The following is a 23,418-nucleotide window of genomic DNA, read 5'->3' on the forward strand; positions in this document are numbered from 1 at the left end:
TATAGTAAGGAAAAAAAATCCACCCTTTATTGAGAGATTATGTTATTCCCACCTCTCTTTCCTCCAAAATTTCAGCAGCTGCATCTCAGTGTAACTTGTCCTGCCTAACAATTTCTAAGAAACTGACTTTTCACAGACTTTAGAATTCCAAAAGTCCTGGGTTTAATTGGTGTGTCCTCAGAGGCCCGAAGAAAAGTACAATCATAGAACAATAGGGGTCAATACACCTCTTATCAAGAGTTCACCTTCTACTTTGGTATCATCCATTCTTAGAGAGGAACTCAGAAGGTTAAACGGTTATTTAAAAAGCTTATAGAGAAAGCAAATGAAGCTAATGAAGAGGCCATAATCAAATACTCCTGGAAAAGACAATTAGCTGTCTTCCTTCAGAAAAAAACCCCACAAAAAAAAACATTCCTAGAAACAAACAAACAAAAAATGCAAAGAAGAATGTTGTGAACCTAAGGATAAAACAAATAATAGTAGTTTAAGAAAATTGCCTTCCAGGTAAATATAAAAGCAAAATTCTTCCTAGCAACATTTAAAAGTAAAACACTTATGGGCCCAAAGCAATTACTGATTAAATAGCAGAAAGCAGGTTATGAAAATCATAATTGAAAATATGATCTCCTTCCCTTAAATAAATCAGTTATTTATTTGAACCTTCTTTCTATTTATTTGTATAATAAATATTCACAGGTGGGATTACTAGGCTTCATAATTATAACATTATTATAACTTGTTAATAATGAAAATAAAAGGATTTTAATATAATACAGATGCTTTAAAAAAGCATTGTTTTCTATTGTAATATTATAAATATGCTTCTAACATGCTTGCATTTTTTTTTAGAAGCTTGCTACCACTACCTTGTTGTAGTACAACTTTAGAAAATGTTGAGATTCCAAAGGGCTGCCTACAAACCAAAGGCCATCCTGGCCTTGGCAGGCTGAGGGGCTCATTTTGGCTTCTCTCACTCCCTCTAGCGTTTGCAAAGCCCATCTGCCTGATTATCCAGTTACCTCACTGAACGAGAGCTCGATTTAAGTCCTGCCCATCTATGACATCACCCCCTTCTTCAACCACTGCGAGGTGAAGCTTTAACTTCAGACTTGGAGGTGGGCTGTGAGCAGTAAACTGGAATGCTCTCCGTCGCGCACTCCTCAGTGTAGGAGTGCTCCGAAGCAGGACAGCTCAGCCTGCATCTGCCGCGGGCTTTGTGTGCACTGGACGCGGAGCTTGGGAGAGGGGGAGGGTTATCACTCCAGGTCCCAGTCAGTGGAATTATACAGCTATAGCGGCAGTATATATGGAATTGCTTTTCCTCATCTTCCTGGTAAGTGTTTCCCATTTCTTTTTACTTATGATTGTCCCAGAAAGTTTGCTTGGTTTTGCTCTCTATAAAGAAATGACTTGGTACCACGAGGCATCCAAATCCAAATGTTTACTCTCTCACCAGTTCCAGCAATATACGTGCATGCCAGCCAGCAAGGAAAAATTTGACTATATAGCCAAATGCAAGAAGTTACTTAAAACCTCCTTTCATAAAAAAGAAAAAGATAATAATAAACAGCTATGGTCTGGCTCTTGTAGTTGCTATTTAAAGAGTCTTATGGAGGACATTAAATTGGAAAGTTAAATGTTAAATATCAAAGAATATAAGGCAGATTTTTTTTTTTCACAGAGAGGAAAGCGAAAGGTCTTGCTAACTTGGTGTGTACTATATGTGTCGCATGATCACCAATTGCTGTTTTTACAACTGTGAAAGAAAATCAATAATCTCTCAGCCCATGAGTACGCAGTACATGAAAAGCATACATCTTGCTCACAGCGAGCTGAGCTACTCCTGGCGACTTCTTTGCCTCTGTAAGGATTAACAGCTACACCTAGATTTTAAAGCTGGCACTGCTATCCTGCCAGAGCCACTTCGGGCATTTCAGGCTTGCAAATCTCAACTAGTTAATTCAACTCAGAGGAGAGGGAGACTCTCTTCCAAACCATATCTCCTCTCCTGCACAAAGCCAAAATCCATCGCTTGGGCAAATGCAGTATGTGACTAGCATGATAATTGGCAAAGTCTACTCAGAAAAACTAACAAAGCTGAGTCTGGAAGCTATGCCTGATGTATGCAAGGAGTTTGGGGTGGTGGGGGGAAAATGAGTAGAGCCCTCATCAAATGGGGTATGTAGACTATCCACTCACTTGCAACTTATAATAGGAAAATCTTATATTGAAAGAAATACTTTGATACAACAAAGCTTTCAAAAAGTAGTTAAATGTATCTTCTTTTAAATTTTTTTTTTCAATGAATTAGGTCTGAAACAAAATGGTTGCACTGAGGTAAAGAGTGCAACAGGCCTGTATTTTCTCAATATTGGGGAGTGGGGGGTATTTTTAATTATTTATTTATTTAGCAGTAAAAGGAAAATGAATCATTGATATTTGCCAATTGTAGAACCAAATTCTCACATGGCTTTAAAAATTAGCTATTTCAAATTTTCTTAATAAACCTATCTGCTCTAAAATGCACATATGTTATTTCATTAGCAGGAAACAACATGAATAAAATCACTAGAAAAGTGAGTCAGTGGTAGCAATGCCTTTCTTTTATCGCTAATTGTATAAGCATATCCTGACCAACGTAAACATAAAGAATGATTTTGTTTTCAGATATGATCATAATGCTGTCCCAAAGTGACAGATGACTGATACTTGTCTCTTTTGAAATGAGTAAAGAAAGAAATTAATCCTTTAAAAGTAACACAAAATATTAATATTATCACTACTACCAATATTAATATATCATGGTTTTAATCTATAAGAAGATTAAATGAGAGATATGCCATTTAGTTTGCAAATATATGTGTGTGTATGTACCACAACATATACACACATACATACACACATACATTTATTAGCCTGAGATAGAAAAACAAGGTTACAAAAAATGTGATTGCACGTATTTAAGTAAAAAAGTCACATCATAAATTTTTAAATACGGAGCTTCCAAAACACATCAAGCTGAAGGATCAGCAAAGATATTATTAAATGAATAAACATAATGATTTCATAAATACTGTGTTCCTGTATGATACTAACCATCGTGTATTAATTGGGCTTTTCATTTCTCTGCTCCTCTACCCGCCCCCCCACACACACCTTTTAAATCAATTATGGTTAGGTTCAAAATGCCCAATTAAATAAATACTTCCTAAACATTAACATTTGTGAAATACATAATTGGGCAGCAAATAAAGTTTTTACAAAAAGAAGAAAAACTGTAAGAAATTTTGTCATAACTGAATGTGGCAGCAAAATAGAAGGTATGTTTCTTTTGCTTTCAAGTGTTAATTAAGGAGCTACCAATTCTATCAAAACTTTTTCAGAGCTAAATGAGGCGGTGTGAAATAAATTTGGTTGAAATCTTGTGGCTGTCAGACTTTGTTAGCAACCTATTAATTATCTTTACCCCAGTTTCTTCTCTAGACTATATTGCCCAATCAAATAGAAACTCCAATTATGTTCAGCATCTCCCGCCTAGGGATACAAGACCCTAATGAAAGCTCAGTGTCTCCAGATGAAAAATACAATTATCAGCTTGAAACATGCAAGAGCACTGCAGAGAGGTTTGTCTGTGCTTTTCTTGGCCACACAACCTAAAACTGCCTCCTCTTTCTGGATGATTTTCAATAATTTTAAACCCTACAAAAACCAGTAGCAGAGAACTTTCCTTGTATTAATAACATGTAAATATCTCTTCTTTCTGCTTTTTATTTTTAATATGCCAATGTTCATACCAATATTAAATGTAGTCATTTTTTAAAAATTTGGTTTAAAACTGCCATTTCAGTTAATCTTAACTTTCCTCCCCTTTTTAAAGGTGGGTGGGCTACTAAACAAAGAATGTGACCTAATGGCAAGATCCAGAGCTAACTTAAAAATTCTGTATAAAGCCCCCCAAATATTCTTTTATTCAACCAGTTTATTTTAATAGCATTATAAATAATTGTTGAAAGTCAAAGGAAGACCATCATAAATGAAATCAATGAGGAAAATAAAATGCAGTAAATTTCTCATATGCTGTAATTTCTTCCCTCCTTTTTTCCTCTCATTCTCCTTTTCCCTCTCACCCCCACCCCCGCCCCCCACCTTTTGCCCCAGAGGCCTTCACTGTTCTTCTCAACGGGAGGCTTTGTTGTAATTAAACCAGAGAAAAACTGGCCGGCAGCAGCCCACATCTGACTTGTGGTTTCTGAAAGCAGTGTTCTGGTAGTGTGTACCACCCCCCAGCGGGCAAAAACTCTATAGTAAATCTCTCAGCAATATTAATTCTCAAAACTGCATTTTCCTCTTTAGAACATAAAAAGGGCTGTTTCTCAAGTCCTTCTAACATTCTACCATTTCAAAAACTTATAAGTCAACAAACCAATTTCCAACAGAGAGATGGTTTGTAAATGCCTTCTGGGGGGAAAAACACACCCACAAAACACTTCTTTCTCTTAAGAACCAAAATAGAAATATACTTTTCAGAAAGCATTTTCCAGTTTCAGAAAGCAGATCAACATCACTAAACTTGGTAAAACATCATACTAAAACACAGTTCTGAAAACCATCTTTATATCGCAGTTTCAGGACTTTGATTTGTCTATCGACAAGAACACCAGAGAAAACAGATCTTTAGGAAAAATGAATGAAATATAATTTAAGCAGAAGCTAAAGTTGCATTTGTTTTGCATATGCATGATCTCCTTCATAGTCCCCAAAATCAGGTGTCAGGAGTGTATAAAAAGCTCGCTGCAGGTATTAGTGTGCTTAAATGAGAGGAGGGAGAAATTGCTCTCACACTGACAGACAATGACAGCTTTTGTTCTTTATTCTTTCACTTTCCATGTGCACAAGTTACCGTGGCAACTTTGAAAAGAAAACCCACAGACCATATTTGGTTAAACACCATTTTTAAAGTGTGCCATTGGACTGTGGATTGATCAGTTTATGCATTTGGTATTTTGTTTTGTTTTTTTCCTGTTACATTTGGTTTAAATCAATAACACGCTACTCTGACATGAGAAAACAAAGTGCTTTATGATCTTGGATGTTCTCACCAGCCAGCACAGTGCTTGGCACACAGTAGAGCCAAATAGTTGTTGTACTAGTGTATGGAAATTTGAATATTAGAAATTTTAAGCACAACAACCAAATTGTACTCACAACACTGAAAACGGAGTTTCAAGTTTGCAATGGGAAAATATTTGCTTAACAAAAGCAAGCATAGTTTTAATTGCAGTTGCTCAAAGTCAATGCAAACTTAGAGCATGCCCTCTGCCCCAGCTCTCTACTGCTCACCTTTCCCACTCTCTAAATTAATATCTTATTCAATCTTACAAGTCTTAGTTCTCTACTTTACTTAGTCTGGCTTTAATATCATAAAAGGGAGCAGCATTCACTCTGACGAAAGATAACATCCCAGCTTGCCTTTTGGTGCAACATTTAACTTCACAAGCCAAAATAAATGAAGCAGAATTAGATATCATTTATCATAAACCTGTTGGGGAAAAGAATCAGTAACATAAAGGGTGAAAGTAAAAATCCTTTGATTAGGAACGTTTATCCCTATACTGCACAAATAAAACAAGTTTCTTCAGGCTAGAAAACAGTCTGGATAAAACCAAGTCTGAAAAGGCACACTTGCTTCTCTGGCTCTCAGCAAACCCTTCAGACTTCATGACTCTCATGAGGAGAGTTAGAAGTCCTTCTGCTTGCCTGGCATTAAACAAAAGAATTGGAACTTTCCTGAAATCTGATGATCGTGGAAAATTTAACTACCAGACAGGCTGCTTAGAAAGCATTTTGCTGTCACTATCAACTACCCTGATGTTCTCCAGTTTGTCAGTTTAACCATATATGTAGTTTATTTGAAATACCATGTCCTTACAAAGACTTAGCATTCGCAGGTTGATAATTTTGTTGTGCTTTTGCTAGCAGCAATTTAAGCCTTCATAAGTAAACTGCTTTCCTAATTCTCTAGATTATGATTGTGTAAAATCCAATTTACCTAGAAATATTCACAGACTTAGATAAATTTGATTAAGCATGTTGTTTTTCCTCAATCTCAAGGTTTTACTCAAAATAATAATGCAGTTAACTTGGATTAAAAATTCTACATGCCATTCTACTTTTAGATTTAATATTTTAAAAAATTATCAGCATTAGGAAATAATTATGTGCAGCAAATCATTAAAATAGACTAAAATAAACTATCTCAAAGCTAGACTTGCTTTAAGATTTTTTAAAATAAGCAATGATGTCAAATAAAAATCAATTTAAATCAAAGGTGGCAAATAAAGGATTTAGGGAGTTAGCAATATCAGTATATAATATAACCTTCATCTAAGTGATCAAAACAAGAAAATACCTTCTCATCTCAAACATTCCCACCTTCAAAATATTGCAGAGGAAAAGAGAAGGAATCACATTAACATGTAGATTGCCCCAATTTCTTGCTTTTATTTAAATACCAGTTTTCTATTCAGATTCAACTTCTTAAATTAATTTTCATAAAATATCTAAAAATCATAGCATGCTTATCTATTTACATACTTTCTTAGGTGTATCATGAAAATAAATTGGAGTTTTTTCAGACTTGATGATTGCATTGTAAATGTAATTTAGAAAAACTCCACAATTTTTATTTATAAAAATAAACTGAGTAAAAAAGATCCCTATTAAAAATTTGATTTACCAGTGAAGTGATTATGTTTTTCTTCTTTTTGCTACAGCTTTAAATACAACATACTAAATTACTAATTCCATTTAAAAATAATTTTAAAACATTTCTTTAAGTAGCCAGGTCTCCATTTATATTTTTCCCCAAGTTACCCCATTAACAATATTTTTCTAAAAGATCTTTTTTTGTTGTTGATCAGAAGTAATGGCCTCTTTCAAGCCTACGCAGACATAAAGGCTCTGAAGTCCATGTTGTGGAAACCTGGGCCACAGTGTCCATGCCAGTGGGGGTCTTTTTCCTTTCATCATTCACATTCACCTACATGTTTCCATGAGGGTGAATATGTAGAGCCAGGGCAGAAAGAAGGAAGTCTAAGCTTGGGGACAGGATTGCTTGTTTTGGATGGGGAGATCTTTACAGCCTTTGATGTGCAAAAGCTGGTTAGCACTATAGTTTCAAATATAAAAGGGAAGGAGAAGATGTAAAAAAAAAAAAAATCAAACATGAATTGAACTGTTTTGAGCTCAAGTAAAGGGAGTAGGGATTGGGGAGGGAATCTTCACGTCTGAAAGAGTATCCTTCTCTCCAGAGAAGCCTGTTTGATGTTTTTGCCTTTTGTTTTAATGCAGTTTAGGGGAGAAGAGAATGGCATTTTCCAAGAATTTAATGAGATTTAAGGCTTTCCATTAATCCCACATTATTACTACTGTTGTATTAATGGCAACATAAGTTTACATATCAAACGGAGCAGTGGGAGCAGCTTCACAATTGTAAAACAGGGAATATAAACACATTAACCTTCCTTCTGTTCACACCATTTAGAATTATTTTTCCTTTTTCTATATTAAAAATGTGTAAGTCAATCAATCAATATGTATATTTTTCTTAGAGCTTGATTTGGTGAAATACTTATAGTTAGATATAAGCTTTATCTCTGATTATCATTAATTATCACCTTAGACATAATTGTGGCTGACCTGACTCAAACAATCAACAATTTAAAAATCTCCATTCATCAGCGTCATCTTCTCAACTTCGGAGTATGTACTCGAGTATGAGAAATGCCTGATTATTGGTAACATTTTAAGCAGGTTCTCACTTAAGTTTTTTATGTTGTTTTTTAATTAGTTTCTAATTCAATTTAACAAAAGTAATTGTTTTTCTAAGCTTAAATTAACCAAATTATTTTATACTTTGAATAATTTTCAAGCTTATAAAACATTTCCAGCAGAAACTCTTTAAAGTAACTTTTTCATTATAATTTCAACATTTTGGTTTTCCATTTTCACATACTGAAAAAGCAACAGTTTCAAGAAAAAAAAATGCACTGTAGAAATTCAACAACAATAGTGAGCAAAGCCCTGAAGGTATCACAGTAAAACTTCATATTAAACAATAAATCATTTAAACATCCCTCTGTGGGCACATTGCAATACCCACTTGAGACTACTTTATCCAACTGCTAACTGCTATTTTTGTTTCACATTGCCTAAATAATAAATTAAATTTATCTGCAATTGTTTAAAGTTTTCTTTTGTTAATGCAGTTTATGATAGCATTGGTATCTGATAACAAATTAAAATAAACTAAATTTTCCAAAACAACCAGAAACACAAAATTTGGCCTTGTTTAACATTCACTTTCAGTCGTGTTTGAATTCTGGAGCAGATGCTATCCTTGTTGGATGCTAGGTAATTACAGGGGAAGAAGCAAATTGCTTCTGCTTTTTTTCCTTAATTTCAGGGTCAAATATTTCCATGATACTCAGATGGTCCCTACATATACAGAAAGCCACTGAGCAGGTAACCCTGGATTACAGATACTGATCCTACCCACCTCCCCCATCCACCAAACACAAAAAACAACAACAACAAAAAACACACCACTTCATGTATATTAGGTAATGGACAAAGCAGTCATCATTAAAATCAGTGATCTCTTCGGTCAAGGCTTAAGTCTTGAAATGAAAAATACACTTGTTGGAATTGTGCCTGTCCATATTGGAACCTAGAGAGAAATGCCTTGTCAGGTTTGATATGCTTTCCTAATGTTCATTCAAACCTGGACATACTGTCCTTTCTACTCCAAATACAGAGTTTTCCCATTTGCTAAAATAAAATTATATTCTCCTGAAAAACAAATTATGACTTTTGGCCAAGAAAACCTGATAACTGGAGTTTTAAGATCATCAACTCAAAAACCCCTCCAAGGAGGAAGGTGATGGAGTGCACATTCTGCACTTGGGAAAACTGAGGCCCACGGGAAAAATTAAACAGGGCGTTGAGCAAATCAAAAGAAAAGTGTCTAAAGTAAATTTTTTCAACTCTTTAGATTGTGGATTGTATAATTTTGTGAAACCATGTCCAGAAATGTTTAAAAAGTCACCATGGTATTTCTGTAAAAAAAAAAAAAAATCCTTGTTCTGTATTTACTTACCTCTTTGACACATAATTGTTTTCTTCTTTTTATATACTTTATGTCATTTTATATCTAAGATTTAAAAGTGAACTCTTAAAGATTGGCCTGACCTGAATTCCAAAGCCATGGAAGGGGCTTACTGCCTCTTAAATGAAACTTTGCTCTGTGTTTAATTCAAAGTGACATTAATGAACAGTTAACAAATTATCTGTTTGGTGACAATCTCAACTTCATCTCTTACTTTATTGATATAATAAAATGGGATGTAAAAAAACAAAGAGCTCATCTCATCCCTTTTCACTAACTACTGTGATAAAAGGTGTTTTGCTTAAAGAATTAAAGTTAAATTTCTAGGAAGTCGCTCTAATATGTTAAAGTTCATTATTAGAAGTTCATTAAAACATTTTACTTTCACAGGAGATGCTCAGACCCAGTATGCTTTAAGGAAGAGAAATATAAAGGAAATCTATTATGCTTCCTTTTTTTTTTCCATGAAGAATATTTGAATTAAGTTTTCTTTACCTCTTAAAAAAGAATACCTGTTCTTGCATAACGTGACTACACCAGATATTCTAAGAAAGCAGCAAGAAGCAAAAGCTGGAAATAGCTATTTCACAGCAGGTAATCATACCTCAGGATGTAGCTACTGTACAAAGTTTATACTTGGATAACCCTGGATGGGAATAAAGGTGGGGGGTAACTGCCTGAAAAACCTATTACTATACAGGCCTTAGCATCATGAATGGCTTTCTTCATGAGGATCTGAAGTTACTATCTCTGAACACATTGCACAGAAGAGCCAATAAGAATTTCAAAGAAAGCAATTTCCACTAAGGGAATTAAGCTACACAAAAGAAACCTTCACACAGAAACTCTATCAGAAAGAAAAAAAAAAATACATAGGAAGCCATGTGTTCTACATAGTAACAGGAAGCTGAATTGTTTCTGGCCCCCACTTTAATGAGCTTGCCCACCATGCTGAACCACAGCTGGAATGTTCATTGACAACAGCGAGCCTGATCTGGAGGTGTGTGCGTCATAGGATTACTTGAATAAACAGTGAAGAGCATTTCCAAGGACTAAACAAGAGTTTATAAGTCCCATCCCCTCACCAGGAAAATAATATATGTGCATTGGATTTTCACTCACGCAAAATTTACTCACATCGTTCAATAAGGTAGGAAGTCTCTTATTTTCATGCCTGAAATTATAAAGGCTAATTAATACCTAAACGAGCAGAAGAAATTATATTACACAATAGATCAGTCTAAATCTATAATTCTCCAGCCATGGAGAAAGTTGAATCATAATCTAGATTAGAACTTGAAGAAAGATAAATGCATTGTAAAAACATATTGTGAGATAGAATATAATGAAAAAAAATGTACACAAAGCCATTAAACCATGTAGTACAAAACATATAACAAAATGGGAACAAAAGCAAGACCTAGTGTAACATGAAATGGAATTTCATTAGTTGGATGTATTAGCTATGTAATTCATTCTTTCCCTAAAGTAGATGAAGAAGATTTCTTCTGCTTTTCTTGCTAGAAATACCCATCTAACAATGTTTAATAAAATAATAAAAGAAAAAGAAATAACATAAGTAATGAAAGCAAACAATTAGCTATACTGGGATTCAAGATCTCAAAAGGTGTGTACCTATTCCTAAATAGTAAAAGAATTGATTTTTTTACTACACATTTCTATTCCTGTACAGTCAACTTTATAAAAAGTAGACAAAAAATTTGGTTTTTAAAAACAGTAACATTATTATCTTTAAATGAAACAAATTATATTCTTATGTGTCAATTCATCCTGAATATTAAGAAAAAAATTAAATATTTGATCAGCCTGGTCAGTGACTGGCTACAGAATTAATATCAAATGAAAATGCTTTCAAATATTCAGCAAAACTTTAATTATATTTAACATTTCAAACCAAATGGGTTTGGGACATGATACTTCTTAATTTAATATCAGAAACATTTAAGATAGAGAGATTATATTATTGTGTCCATTGTTTGTTAGGTAGCAAAAAAACCCGAAGCATGCAAAAAAATTAAAATATTAGAAGTGATTATAGATGTTTTAATTTCCACATCTATTTTGAATATAATCTGAAGTATGCTGATCTGATTGCTTTCTGTCTTTTTTTTTTTTTTTTTAACTCACTGCATTATAGGGCTCTGAAGCTACCTGGTATAAAGACCTCAACACTGCTGACCATGATCAGCCCAGCCTGGAGCATCTTCCTCATTGGGACTAAAATTGGGCTGATCCTTCAGGTGGCACCTCTTGCAGTTATGGCTAAATCCTGCCCATCTATGTGCCGCTGTGATGCAGGTTTCATTTACTGTAATGATCGCTTTCTGACATCCATCCCAATAGGAATACCAGAGGATGCTACAACTCTCTACCTGCAGAACAACCAAATAAATAATGCTGGGATTCCTTCAGATTTGAAAAACTTGCTGAAAGTAGAAAGAATATACCTATACCACAACAGCTTGGATGAATTTCCTACCAACCTACCAAAGTACGTAAAAGAATTACATTTGCAAGAAAATAACATAAGGACCATCACTTATGATTCACTTTCAAAAATTCCCTATCTGGAAGAATTGCATTTAGATGATAACTCCGTCTCTGCTGTTAGCATCGAAGAGGGGGCATTCCGAGACAGTAATTATCTCCGACTGCTTTTCCTATCCCGTAATCACCTTAGCACAATCCCTTGGGGTTTGCCCAGGACTATAGAAGAACTGCGCTTGGATGATAATCGCATATCCACCATCTCATCACCATCTCTTCAAGGTCTCACCAGCCTAAAACGCCTGGTTTTGGATGGAAACCTGTTGAACAACCATGGTTTAGGTGATAAAGTTTTCTTCAACCTAGTCAACTTAACAGAACTGTCACTGGTGCGGAATTCCCTGACCGCTGCACCAGTAAACCTCCCAGGTACAAACCTGAGGAGGCTTTATCTTCAAGATAACCACATCAACCGGGTGCCCCCAAATGCTTTTTCATATCTAAGGCAGCTGTATCGACTTGATATGTCCAATAATAACCTAAGTAATTTACCTCAGGGTATCTTTGATGATTTGGACAACATAACCCAACTGATTCTTCGCAACAACCCCTGGTATTGTGGGTGCAAGATGAAATGGGTACGTGACTGGTTACAATCACTACCTGTGAAGGTCAATGTGCGTGGGCTCATGTGTCAAGCCCCAGAGAAAGTTCGGGGGATGGCTATCAAGGACCTCAACGCAGAACTGTTTGATTGTAAAGACCGTGCAGTTGTAAGCACCATTCAGATAACCACTGCAATACCCAACACCGTGTATCCTGCTCAAGGACAGTGGCCTGCTCCAGTGACCAAACAACCAGACATTAAGGGCCCCAAGCTCATTAAGGATCAACGAACCACAGGGAGTCCAACAAGAAAGACCATTGTAATTACTGTGAAATCTGTCACCGCTGACACAATTCATATCTCTTGGAAACTTGTCCTACCTATGACAGCTTTAAGACTCAGCTGGCTCAAACTGGGCCATAGCCCAGCATTTGGATCTATAACAGAAACAATTGTAACAGGGGAACGCAGTGAATACCTGGTCACAGCCCTGGAGCCTGATTCACCCTATCGAGTCTGCCTGGTTCCCATGGAAACCAGTAACCTCTACCTATTTGATGAAACTCCTGTTTGTATTGAGACTGAAACTGCACCCCTTCGAATGTACAACCCTACAACCACCCTTAATCGAGAGCAAGAGAAAGAACCTTACAAAAACCCCAGCTGGCCACTGGCTGCCATTATTGGCGGGGCTGTGGCTCTGGTGACCATTGCCCTTCTTGCTTTAGTGTGCTGGTATGTTCATAGGAACGGATCGCTCTTCTCAAGGAACTGTGCATACAGCAAAGGGAGGCGAAGAAAGGATGACTATGCGGAAGCTGGCACTAAGAAGGACAACTCCATCCTGGAAATCAGGGAGACTTCTTTTCAAATGTTACCAATAAGCAATGAACAGATCTCAAAGGAGGAATTTGTAATACATACCATATTTCCTCCCAATGGAATGAATCTGTACAAAAACAATCACAGTGAAAGCAGTAGTAACCGAAGCTACAGAGACAGTGGTATCCCAGACTCAGACCACTCACACTCATGATGCTGGAGGACTCACAGCAGACTATGTCTCGGGTTTTTTAAACCTAAGGGAGGTGATGGTAGGAACCCTGTTCTACTGCAAAACACTGGAAAAAGAGACTGAAAAAAAGCAATGTACTGTACATTTGCCATATAATTTATATTTAAGAACTTTTTATTAAAAGTTTCAAATTTCAGGTGACTGCTGCGATTGATGTAGTGGAGATGCCTGAACACAATTCTATATTTTAGTATTTTTTAGTAATTTGTACTGTATTTTCCTTGCAAATATTGAAGTTATAAACCATTTACTTTGTGTTCTACTGAGTAAGATGACTTGTTGACTGTGAAAGTGAATTTTCTTGCTGTGTTGAACAATCAGGACTGCATTCACATGAGATCCTTGTAGTATAAGCACAGGCCATTTTTCACTTTGGTATTAATAAAATGTAAAAAATAATAACTGGTTGAATGAGAAAAATTAAATTTCAAAAAAAATATTTATGAATTAATGTTCCAATTATTAAATTTGTATTATCCCAGTGGTTTTCAATAAATCAAAATATGTGAAGTAATGGGCAATATCAAACTTGCTGCATATCTCCATTTTCAGTCTAAGAAAACTAGATATCCTTAAGAAAGCAAGTATATCTTCTGAACTGAATACATCAGCTGGCTTAAAAGGTGTGTGAGGTCTGTTATTAACAACACTTTGAGAATAAAGGACTTCACAAAAACAATAAAGTAAGCATGTCTCCAAGTTAGGGGAAAAACTTGTACTTAGAATAACATAAGAACTTAAACTTGAATAGCATAGTGAACACAGATATCAGAATTGCATTTTCGTTTTGCCTATACCATCCTCATTTTTGAAAAGTGAACTCTAAAGATATAATTGTTAGTGTTTATACTGTTTTTTATCACAAAGGATGTCAAACCAACCTTATACATATTAAAAAGGTAGCATAACAATAAGAAATGCCCCTCAACAATGCAGAGAAAGTAGTACTTTAAATAAGTGAGCATTTAAAAGAAAAATAAATACTAGAAATCAAACTTAGATTCTGTTTATGTGAAATGTTTTGACACTGTACATAAATGTTCAATTTACTTTCACAACAATCAAGATTACTGCCCATTACTATCACTGTTTCCCAGATATTACATACTGGTAATGAACTTGTAACATTTCTTTCTAGCTTCCTACTGAATTGTGAGCTATTACTTGTTTAAAAACCACATCATTTTCTGTTGCCATGATTTTTTTTTTCCAACAAAAAACCAAAGTGCATTGTACGCCCTTTGGCCAGTCTTGTATGTGCCTTGATCCAACGCTACATGTATTCAGCTTCTAAAATTCGACAAATTTTTCATACTTCCTTAAATATGAAAAATTATGGTCTTATTGCTGAATAAAACAAAAAAAAGTACAAAATAGTTGTGCTTGCTTTTTCGGGATTATGTTACTATCACTAAAGTAGCAAATTGCCCAGCACATTAGTCTAAGCACCCCCATGTATTTTTCTAGGCATAAAAATAAAACGTTGATTACAAATAAAATAAAAAATAGCAGTATCTTGAGCTTGTGTATCATTTTACTTTAAAGAGTTCAGTGTTTTATGCATAAATTAATTTCCCAACAGCCTTTTGAAATACTCTTATTTTACTTATTCATTCCATTGATGGAAAACTTCCGGAGAGGTTTTGTGACCTTTCTGGTTTGTACCCTGCTGCCATTGTTTTGTCAGACACTTTTAAGGTGTTCTTTGAAAAACTATTATTTTTTAAAAATAGCTTTTGGTACTGTGGTTTGGCATCAGAAGATTTGAAATCTCAGATGTACCACTTACCAGGTATGTACTTAAATATAAACCATTTATTCTTCTTAGCTTAGTTTCCTTATCTATAAAATGGGGCTATTAATAGCACCCACCTCACAGGGTTGCTGTAAGGATTAAATGAGGTGATATGCATGGAAACTGTACAAATGTTGAACAAATTGTAAGTTACTACTATTTGGTCAAGAAAAGTTAGCCAGGTGTTTCCGGGGTTTTGCTAGATATTTCTCCTTCTTACTATGCTAACGAATCTCTCTGCTGCCTAAGTAACCTCATTCATTATTCATTTGCCATCTTCAAATGTTTCCCAATATTTTCCCTTTTGATTCCTGTTATGGATGTCAGCTGTTTTCTAGGAATAACTTCACAAAAAATAAATGTGATTAACCTTAAATATAGGAAACATTTTCTGAAGGAAATTTGACTGCTTTCAGAGGTTTTGAGTACTTCAGCTGCAGTCCTGACTGAAGTCAGGGAAAGAGCTAGATGGTTCCATAAAGTCCCTATAAACCTATGAGTTTATAAAAAGCCAAAAGCCAAGAGATTATATTGACTATTTTCCAGTTAGTATACCTTTCATGACCACAGGAAATTTTGTCTTGCTGTGCATTTAATAATTTTACCTGGGATAAACCAGAAACATGTCTTGTACCAGCAAATACAGAAAGCCCAGAGAGGTTAAACCTTTATTCTTTAACTAGGCTTGCTACAAAATCCAAATGCTTTGCTGAAAAAATAGATATCCTTTCAATAGAACAAAACCACAAATCAATTTAAAGGGCACTAAATTAATTATAGATACATTTGCATATATCCCAAATGAAATAGTCACAATTTTTATTGATCGGATACTAACACAAAACTGTAGGGGAAATATCCAATCCTGAGTATAAAGCTTACAGATTTAACAAGAATACAACTGGTGAAGTTACAAAAAAAAAAAAAAAAAAAAAAAAAGGTAAAAAGCACTCCCTTGCTGATTGTTTGACAAAAATCAGAAATTGTTTTTGGATGCAGCCTCTAGTAACCACATTAAATCACTGTGCTTACACTCTGATCCCCTATTAAAACGACACTGCGCTCTATATTTCAGCAAGTCTGAGTTAGTAAAAGTATTCCCCTGTGACAAAGGAACTACTAAAAAAACTCTGCTTTACTAACTACAGTTTCTAACTAAAGCATATTGTATAGCTACATGCCAACGTGACAGTTTTTATGAGGAATCCAAAGAGACCCACATGCTTTACAACACCTGAAGTGTGGGAGTTAAAGGAACCAATCCACCGCTATATTTAATATTAGCTCATCTGCTGCTGAAAACAGTAGAGGCATTTAAAATTTTAATTCCTTTCTCCTACTTAGCATGATTAGCAAATCTTAATTTAGCATAGTTTTGGAATTAAAGCTCCTGCACTTTATGCTTTTGGACTTTGGTTAAATTAGCAAAACGTAACTCATGCTTATTGTGAGAGTATAAAATGTATCTACAAATAATCCCAATAGCCAATGACCTTCACTGAGTGGCTTCTATATTATAAACAGCAAAAGCCTTGCCTTCAAGGACTGTATTGTGTAGAGGTTGTTAGATATAAATATAATCTAATGAAAGTTTACTGTGACTGCAGTATAGAAGAAATAATTACATCTGCTTGGATGAACCAAGGAAGACTTCACGAAGGAGGTAAAATTAGGGCTGGGTATTGAAAGATATGAAGGTATTGAAAGAGAAAGCAAGAAATGCAGATACTGCCTGGCCAGCATGGCTCAGTGGTTGAGCATCTACCTATGAACCAGGAGGTCACGGTTTGATTTCTGGTGCCCAGCTTGCAGGCTTGATCCCTAGTGAGGAGCATGCAAGAGTTAGCCAATCAATGTTTCTCTCATCACTGATGATTATATATCTCTCTCCCTCTCCTTTCCTCTCTGAAATCAATAAAAAACGTATTTTTAAAAAGAAAGAAAAGAAGATACTGGCTATGGAGTGAATACGGTAATGAAGTCATAGAGATAGGAAAATAGGGCAATGATTTTCAGCGGCTTTGGTCAGGATCACTTGGGGAGGCTTTATTAAGATAACCAGTTCTCAAAACAGAGCTACCAAATTTAAATCTCCCAGGTTAAGTAAGGTTTGGCATTTAATGATTTTTTAATTCCAAAGGTGATTCTAATGAGGCTGAAGACCACTAATTGTTTTAGTTTTAGTTTTATGTCAGGCTTTGTAATGTATTGAATTTCATATTGAGAAGTCTGCATGATATTATATGGCTGGTGCATAAACAATCAGTGTACTTGAGGGATATTTAGTAGAAATAAAGAATACTACATGAAGGATGAATGAGGAGTTATCTGGAAGTAAGAAGACAAATTAGAAGACTATACAGTATTGCAGGCAAGCAGCAATAATGGCCTGAGCAGGGGGAAATAGTTTTCTTTTTATTTTTTAAAATGTAATTCAAAAGATACAGGGAAAGTAGAACTCCTAGAAATTAGAAATTGAGGGAAGAATAAGAATTAAAGATTTTAAGATGATTTTCAGCTCATGTAAAAGATTGCTGATGGGGCAATTAATGATAGAAAACACTAGAAAAGCAAATTTCAGAGTATTTTTGTACACACTGGGTTTGAATAGGTGACCATATGCACAGTACAGCTTTACACTGGCTAACTATTAACACTGCCCTCTTTAAACTTTCATAGTGACTCAGTTTAGATAATAAATTGTAATTGCCTTGGGTTTAACATATTTTTATGGTATCCCTCTGGAAATGTCTATAGGAAGTTGGAAATGAATGTCTGGGGACAGATCCTCAGCATCAGGAGAGGACTTCATACCTAGCAGGTTATTATCAAAATCGAGAGGTTGGATGAGATCACCAACAGAAAGTGGGCAGAGAGAGAGAAAATAGATGAGTCAAAGGTACACTTGCCCTTTGTAAGGATAGAAGAGGGAAGAAGAGTCCAAAAACTAAAACAAACAAAGGGAGGGGGCTACACAAAGGAGGAAGAATCATGAGAAGAAGATATTATGAACTCAGGGAACTAGAAATATTAAGAAAGGAGGAAGTAAAAAATACAGTCAGGCCTGGCTGGTGTAGCTCAGTGGTTGAGCATCCATCTATGAACCAGGAGTTCATGGTTTGATTTCCTGTCAGGGCACATGCCCGTGTTTCAGACCTGATCTCCAGTGAGGGGCCTGCAGGTGGAAGCTTATCAATGATTCTCTCTCATTGTTGATATTTCTACATTTCTCTCTCTCCCTTCCTCTCTGAAAACAATAAAAAAAATATTTTTAAAATGCAGTCAGAAATATAGACTGGGAAGAGGACATTGCTGAATATGGAAAAAGAGGAGATCTACAGGGATTTTGAATACAGTGTCAGCAAAGCAATAAGGCAAAAGTCTCCAGGATGTTGACAGGATAATGGGAGATAAAGAAACCAAAAAGAATGATTACAACTCTAACAAGTTTGGAGGGTGAAGGAATCTTGGTCAGTTGGGTGAATGATCAAGATAGATAAAAAGAAAGTGAATTCCAGGAGGGATATTTGTTGACCACAGGAATAAGATGGGGTATATAGAAACAGGAATCTACAGGGAGGGCAGGAGCATATTTCATAGGAGGAAAAATAAACAAACCTTGAGATGCACAGAGGTGTGGGCCAAGTCATGGCTGTGACTCTAGATGACTGAGGTGTGTCTGACAACCTGCAGTTTTGAAAGTGTCACCAGCAAGGACTGCAAAATCACTCAGAGAGTTGGAAAAGGTTGGTATGGTGGTAAGATCTTTAAAACCGGTCCTAAGGAAGATCAGAAAACGTCCCAGAGATTAAGAGGAGGAAGACAGTGATGATATCAGGTGATGTCAATGTAAAATAAGCACTTCCAACGTAAGACTTGTGAATAATGGTGACGGAATCACAGTCAGGAAAGTGGTCTTTCAGGGGCAGGAAAATTTTATTTGAAACACCTTCTTTCCTCCCCTAGTTTCATCAAATAGTTACAAGAGATGCAACAGGTAGCAGGGAGGGGTCATTCTCAGGGAACAGATGTCAATTAATTCCAGGTGGTGGAAAGGATGTTAAGAAAGATGTTCCTTGTGGGAACTGGAACCCAAAGGTAAAGAATCGCAATGGTCTCGGTGGAAGCAGTTAGGAGATGGCCAAAAAGGAGGTCAAACCATCAGATAGAGACACAGAACAGAAAAGGAGCACAGAGGAGGGCATTGCACTTAGGACTCCAACAGATGATCACAGTTAAAAAAAAATAGAATGTTGGTCATGAGAGGTCGGTAGAAACTCCTATTAAATAGTATAGACATTCTGAACAGATGAAAGAAAAAGAACTGGAATAACCAAATCAACCTTGCTCTATTGTTTGAACATCAAAACATAATTAAATCCAAATTTATCTCAAAATACACACTGAAGAAGTATTTCTATCCACCCCATTTTTACCAAGCTTTCCCACACGTATCATAGGATTGCAGGTGAAGGGGCAAGTAAATCACATTATGGACCCCCCCCACTTCCTACTCCCCCATCTCATTTTTACTTTATTTGAGTGAAATGAGATTAGAAGTAAACCTTAGTGCTGCCTTGAAAGTTTTTTTTTTTTCTTCTTTAACAGGCTTCAAAGGGAAGCATGCAGCCACAGGGGTGTGGAAGTTGGGGATAATGGGATTTTACAGACTGATTGTGTGTACACATAAAAGCAGGGCTTCCTTTGCAATGCCAGCTGGCCAGAGTGCAGAGGGGGCAGTCTAGGAAATTACTACGCAAAGTAATTACCCTTCTGCAAGTACAGCATAGCTCTAATAACTGTGACATTACAAGGCTGAGGCTAGTTCATATCAATGTTCCATTAAAATGTATGGAATCACTGCTGGAATTCCACATTTTAATTTCATAGAAATGAGGACCAACAATAGTTTCTTTTTATTGTAAAGTGTAGGTAAACAAAAGCTTAACAGAATTCTCTTTTTAAAATACATTGTGTAAACCTCAACAATGCCTTACACATACAGCGGGCTTCCTAGACGTCTGGTGATCATGCTGCTGCTGCTGCTCCATTCGATGGGGACTCTGTCAAGAACAGTGCTAAGTGTTTTATATATTTTAATCTTGTTTAATTCACATAATAACTTCACAGGTAAGAATTATTATGTGTTGTGTGTTTTGTTGTTGTTGATCCTCACCCGAGGATATTTTTCCACTGATTTTTAGAGAGAGTGAAATGAATGAGAGAGAGAGAGAGAGAGAGAGAGAGAGAGAGAGAGAGAGAGAGATGTAAGACACATTGACTGCCTCCCACTCGTGTCCTGACTGGGGCTGGAATTGAACCTGCAACCCAGGTATGTGCCCTTGACTAGAAATTGAACCTGAGACCTTTCAGTGCACAGTTGGATGCTCAAAACACTGGCCAGGGCATTATGTGTATTTTTAAGATGAGCAAATTAAGGCTTTGAAAGATCATGGAGATATTTTATTCATTCAACATTAACAATGATGTATTGAGTACCTACTAAAAAACTCTGCTTAGGGCTGTGTATACAGCAGCAAACACAAAAGAGATAAAGATTATAATTGAGGGAGGAAGGAATTCAGACTGCCTATAAAAACAAATCAATAAAAAGTGAAAAACTGTGACAAGTGTCATGGCAGGGAAAAAACATGGTTCTGCGAATGAGCATAACACGAGAACCTGTTTAGACTGGGTGCTAAGGGAAAGTCTGAGGCCTGAGGGATAAAGAGTCATCCATGTGAAGAATGAGGTAGAGCATGTTCTGAGCACAGGAAACAGGATGTGCTCAAGATTCAAGTGGGAAATCAGCTTAGTGAGTTTAGGAATGTCAGAGGGCTCAAGTTCAGTGAGCAAGACAGAGGTGAGCTCAGCAAGGCAAGGCTGGATCAGATCCTGCAGGGTCTTGTAGGCCAAGGCCAGGGCCAAGGTAAGAAGTCTGGAATTCATCCTGGTGTAAGAGAAAGCAATTGAAGCGGGTAGGCGAGGGAGGAAGATGATGAGAATGATGTCTGGGATCAAACTATCAGATATCAATTGTAATAAGGTCACTTGTAATTATGGAGAAGAATTTGTAATTTGGAACAGGATGGAGAAGAGAGAGGGGAAAATATGCCAGATATATTTTTGGAGCTTTAATGACATCCTTCTTAAAGTTTATAGTTAGTAAGTGATGGAACAATGATCCTCTCTGCTTCTAAAGTTTGAGCTCCTGACCACACTCTTTAAATAGCAGGAATATTTCTTCAATAACTTTAAAAAGGATTTTAAGTCCAGAAAAATAAAACACATTATATTCCTTTCCTGAGATAAAAACAAGAAGACATTTTTAGGTGGGATTAAATCTCGAAACATTTTAATGGGGCAAGTGTGAATTTTTCACCAAGGCCTAAATTCAGCACCTGCCCCATGATGCAGAATAGTGATTTCTGGCCATTATTTAATTGCAGTACACGACCCCAAGAATAACTCCTGTCTTTACTGCAGCTTTCAATAAATTTAAACTTGGAGTTGGCAGACAGACCTGAGTGTTTACAGTCACTACAACACCTTTTCATGATCCTTTTGTGTCTTCTAAGAGCCAGAATGGAGTTGCCACATCACCGAAGCTTTTTCCCAGGCTTGGTGCTCAATTTGAGACACATAATCCATGAATACAACTACCTCCTCTATAAAAGTAAAGAAATGCCAAGATTATTTAATGTTTTTCAATAATTAATTATTTTTAAGAATAATTTTTGATTTGCTGAAATGCTTTATTTGGAGTATACTTTCCAGACACATATAAATAGAGACAGATATTAGAGATCTATGTTTATCCCATGCTTTTAGCCAATAACTCATAGAATCTTAGAGCTAGCTATAAGTGATTTCATGAATTTTGGTGATGTGTGCTAACAAATAAAAAAAATTAATCCCCTCAATATTTAAAAAATGGTACAAAATTTGAAAGAAAAAGTTTGTAGTTGACAGTTTTTAATGAAAAAAATATGTTACTAGTCTGTGAGTCAAAATATGGATCTAACTACTGAGCTGTGCACAGCTTATAACACTCATCATGCAAGAGTTGATGTTACATTTATTATTGTTATTATCTAATATATGAAATCTTTCACTTAATAAGTTATCTATATTCCCCATTAAAATGCAAACTCCTGAAGGCAAGTAATTTTCCCCCTTGCTGTTTCACTGCTAAATCACTCCAACCTGTAGGATAATGCTAAGTACCTAGCAAACACTCCAAAAAATATTTGTTGGATGAATGAATAGAATGAGCAAGCATCAAAGGGTATGTCACTATCATGTGCAAACCATTCTACAAATGCAGAGTATTAATCACCATCTTCAGGATAACTAGCATAGACTATTTACTAAGCATTCCACATCCATTATCTCCTTTACTTACCAAATCACAAAAGAAATGGAAGTTCAAACAGATTATGCAGCCTGCCCTATATTACTCTGTACAAATGGTAGAATTAGAACTCCAAAAAACAACTTGATTCCAAATGCAAGACTCATAGCTCCAGATCTCCTGTCTTTTCTATGTTGCTCTCTTTGTTGTGAAATGCTGACCCCAAGTGTACACAACAAAATATACTAGAACACTCTATTATACTATATGTACAACTGGTATTTGAGATGATGATTATGAGCATTGTCTTTGAATTAGACAGATCCAGTTTCTGCCACTTAATTGGAATATGGCCTTGGGCCATTTAGCTAACCTTTCTAAGCCTGTTTCACCTTCTGTAAAATAGGATAATAACAGTACCTCTCTAATTGTAAGGTATAAATTATATATTTCAAGCTGTGCACTTAATTCATACCTGGCTCTTAGTAAGTGCCTAGTAAATTTTATTTCCATCTTTGATGATGAAGAAAGATTTGGCTGGTTTCTGATATTAGAAATGACATTTGAACATAGGGTAACAAAAAGTAGGAAGTAGGGAAACAAGGTAAGTAGACTTCTATGCATTTCTATTTTCCCTCTGTACTCTGCACTGATTTTACAGAAACAAATACTAATAGGGCATACCTCTCTCTCTCTCCCCCAAGCACAGTACCAGGATCATTTTATTACCTTACTACCCTCTGGTAAAGATACATGCAGAAATGTCAAATGCTAAAAAATATAAAAATAACAATTTTAAATAAAAGGTTTGTTATCTTAAAGCTGTTATAATGATAAAAGTCTTAATGTTTTCTAGAACCCAAATAAAAATTTTTGTTGTATAAGAACAAATACCTAGATTAAAGTCACA

General features: G+C 35.8%; 2 protein-coding genes across 6 annotated transcripts in view; one reads left to right on the top strand and one right to left on the bottom strand.

The window, feature by feature from the left end:
* The window catches only part of MACROD2 (mono-ADP ribosylhydrolase 2), a 1,996,248-nt gene that overhangs the window by 1,676,388 nt on the left and 296,442 nt on the right, over window positions 1-23,418 (bottom strand). The window lies entirely within an intron of this gene.
* FLRT3 (fibronectin leucine rich transmembrane protein 3) lies at window positions 1,123-14,786 on the top strand. Of its 5 annotated transcripts, XM_054724196.1 has the most exons (4): window positions 1,123-1,336; window positions 3,475-3,626; window positions 9,560-10,796; window positions 11,328-14,786. In XM_054724196.1, exon 4 carries the CDS (start codon window positions 11,371-11,373, stop codon window positions 13,318-13,320), a length of 1,950 nt encoding a protein of 649 aa, XP_054580171.1. In that variant the 5' UTR covers window positions 1,123-1,336; window positions 3,475-3,626; window positions 9,560-10,796; window positions 11,328-11,370; the 3' UTR covers window positions 13,321-14,786. The 5 variants fall into 5 exon arrangements, with proteins under 5 accessions (XP_054580171.1, XP_054580170.1, XP_028000627.2 ...); XM_054724195.1 differs by lacking the exon at window positions 3,475-3,626; XM_028144826.2 differs by lacking the exon at window positions 3,475-3,626 and having other exon boundaries at window positions 9,560-10,319.

Source organism: Eptesicus fuscus, chromosome 12, assembly GCF_027574615.1.
Source record: "Eptesicus fuscus isolate TK198812 chromosome 12, DD_ASM_mEF_20220401, whole genome shotgun sequence".
In the NCBI taxonomy this organism is placed as follows: domain Eukaryota; kingdom Metazoa; phylum Chordata; class Mammalia; order Chiroptera; family Vespertilionidae; genus Eptesicus; species Eptesicus fuscus.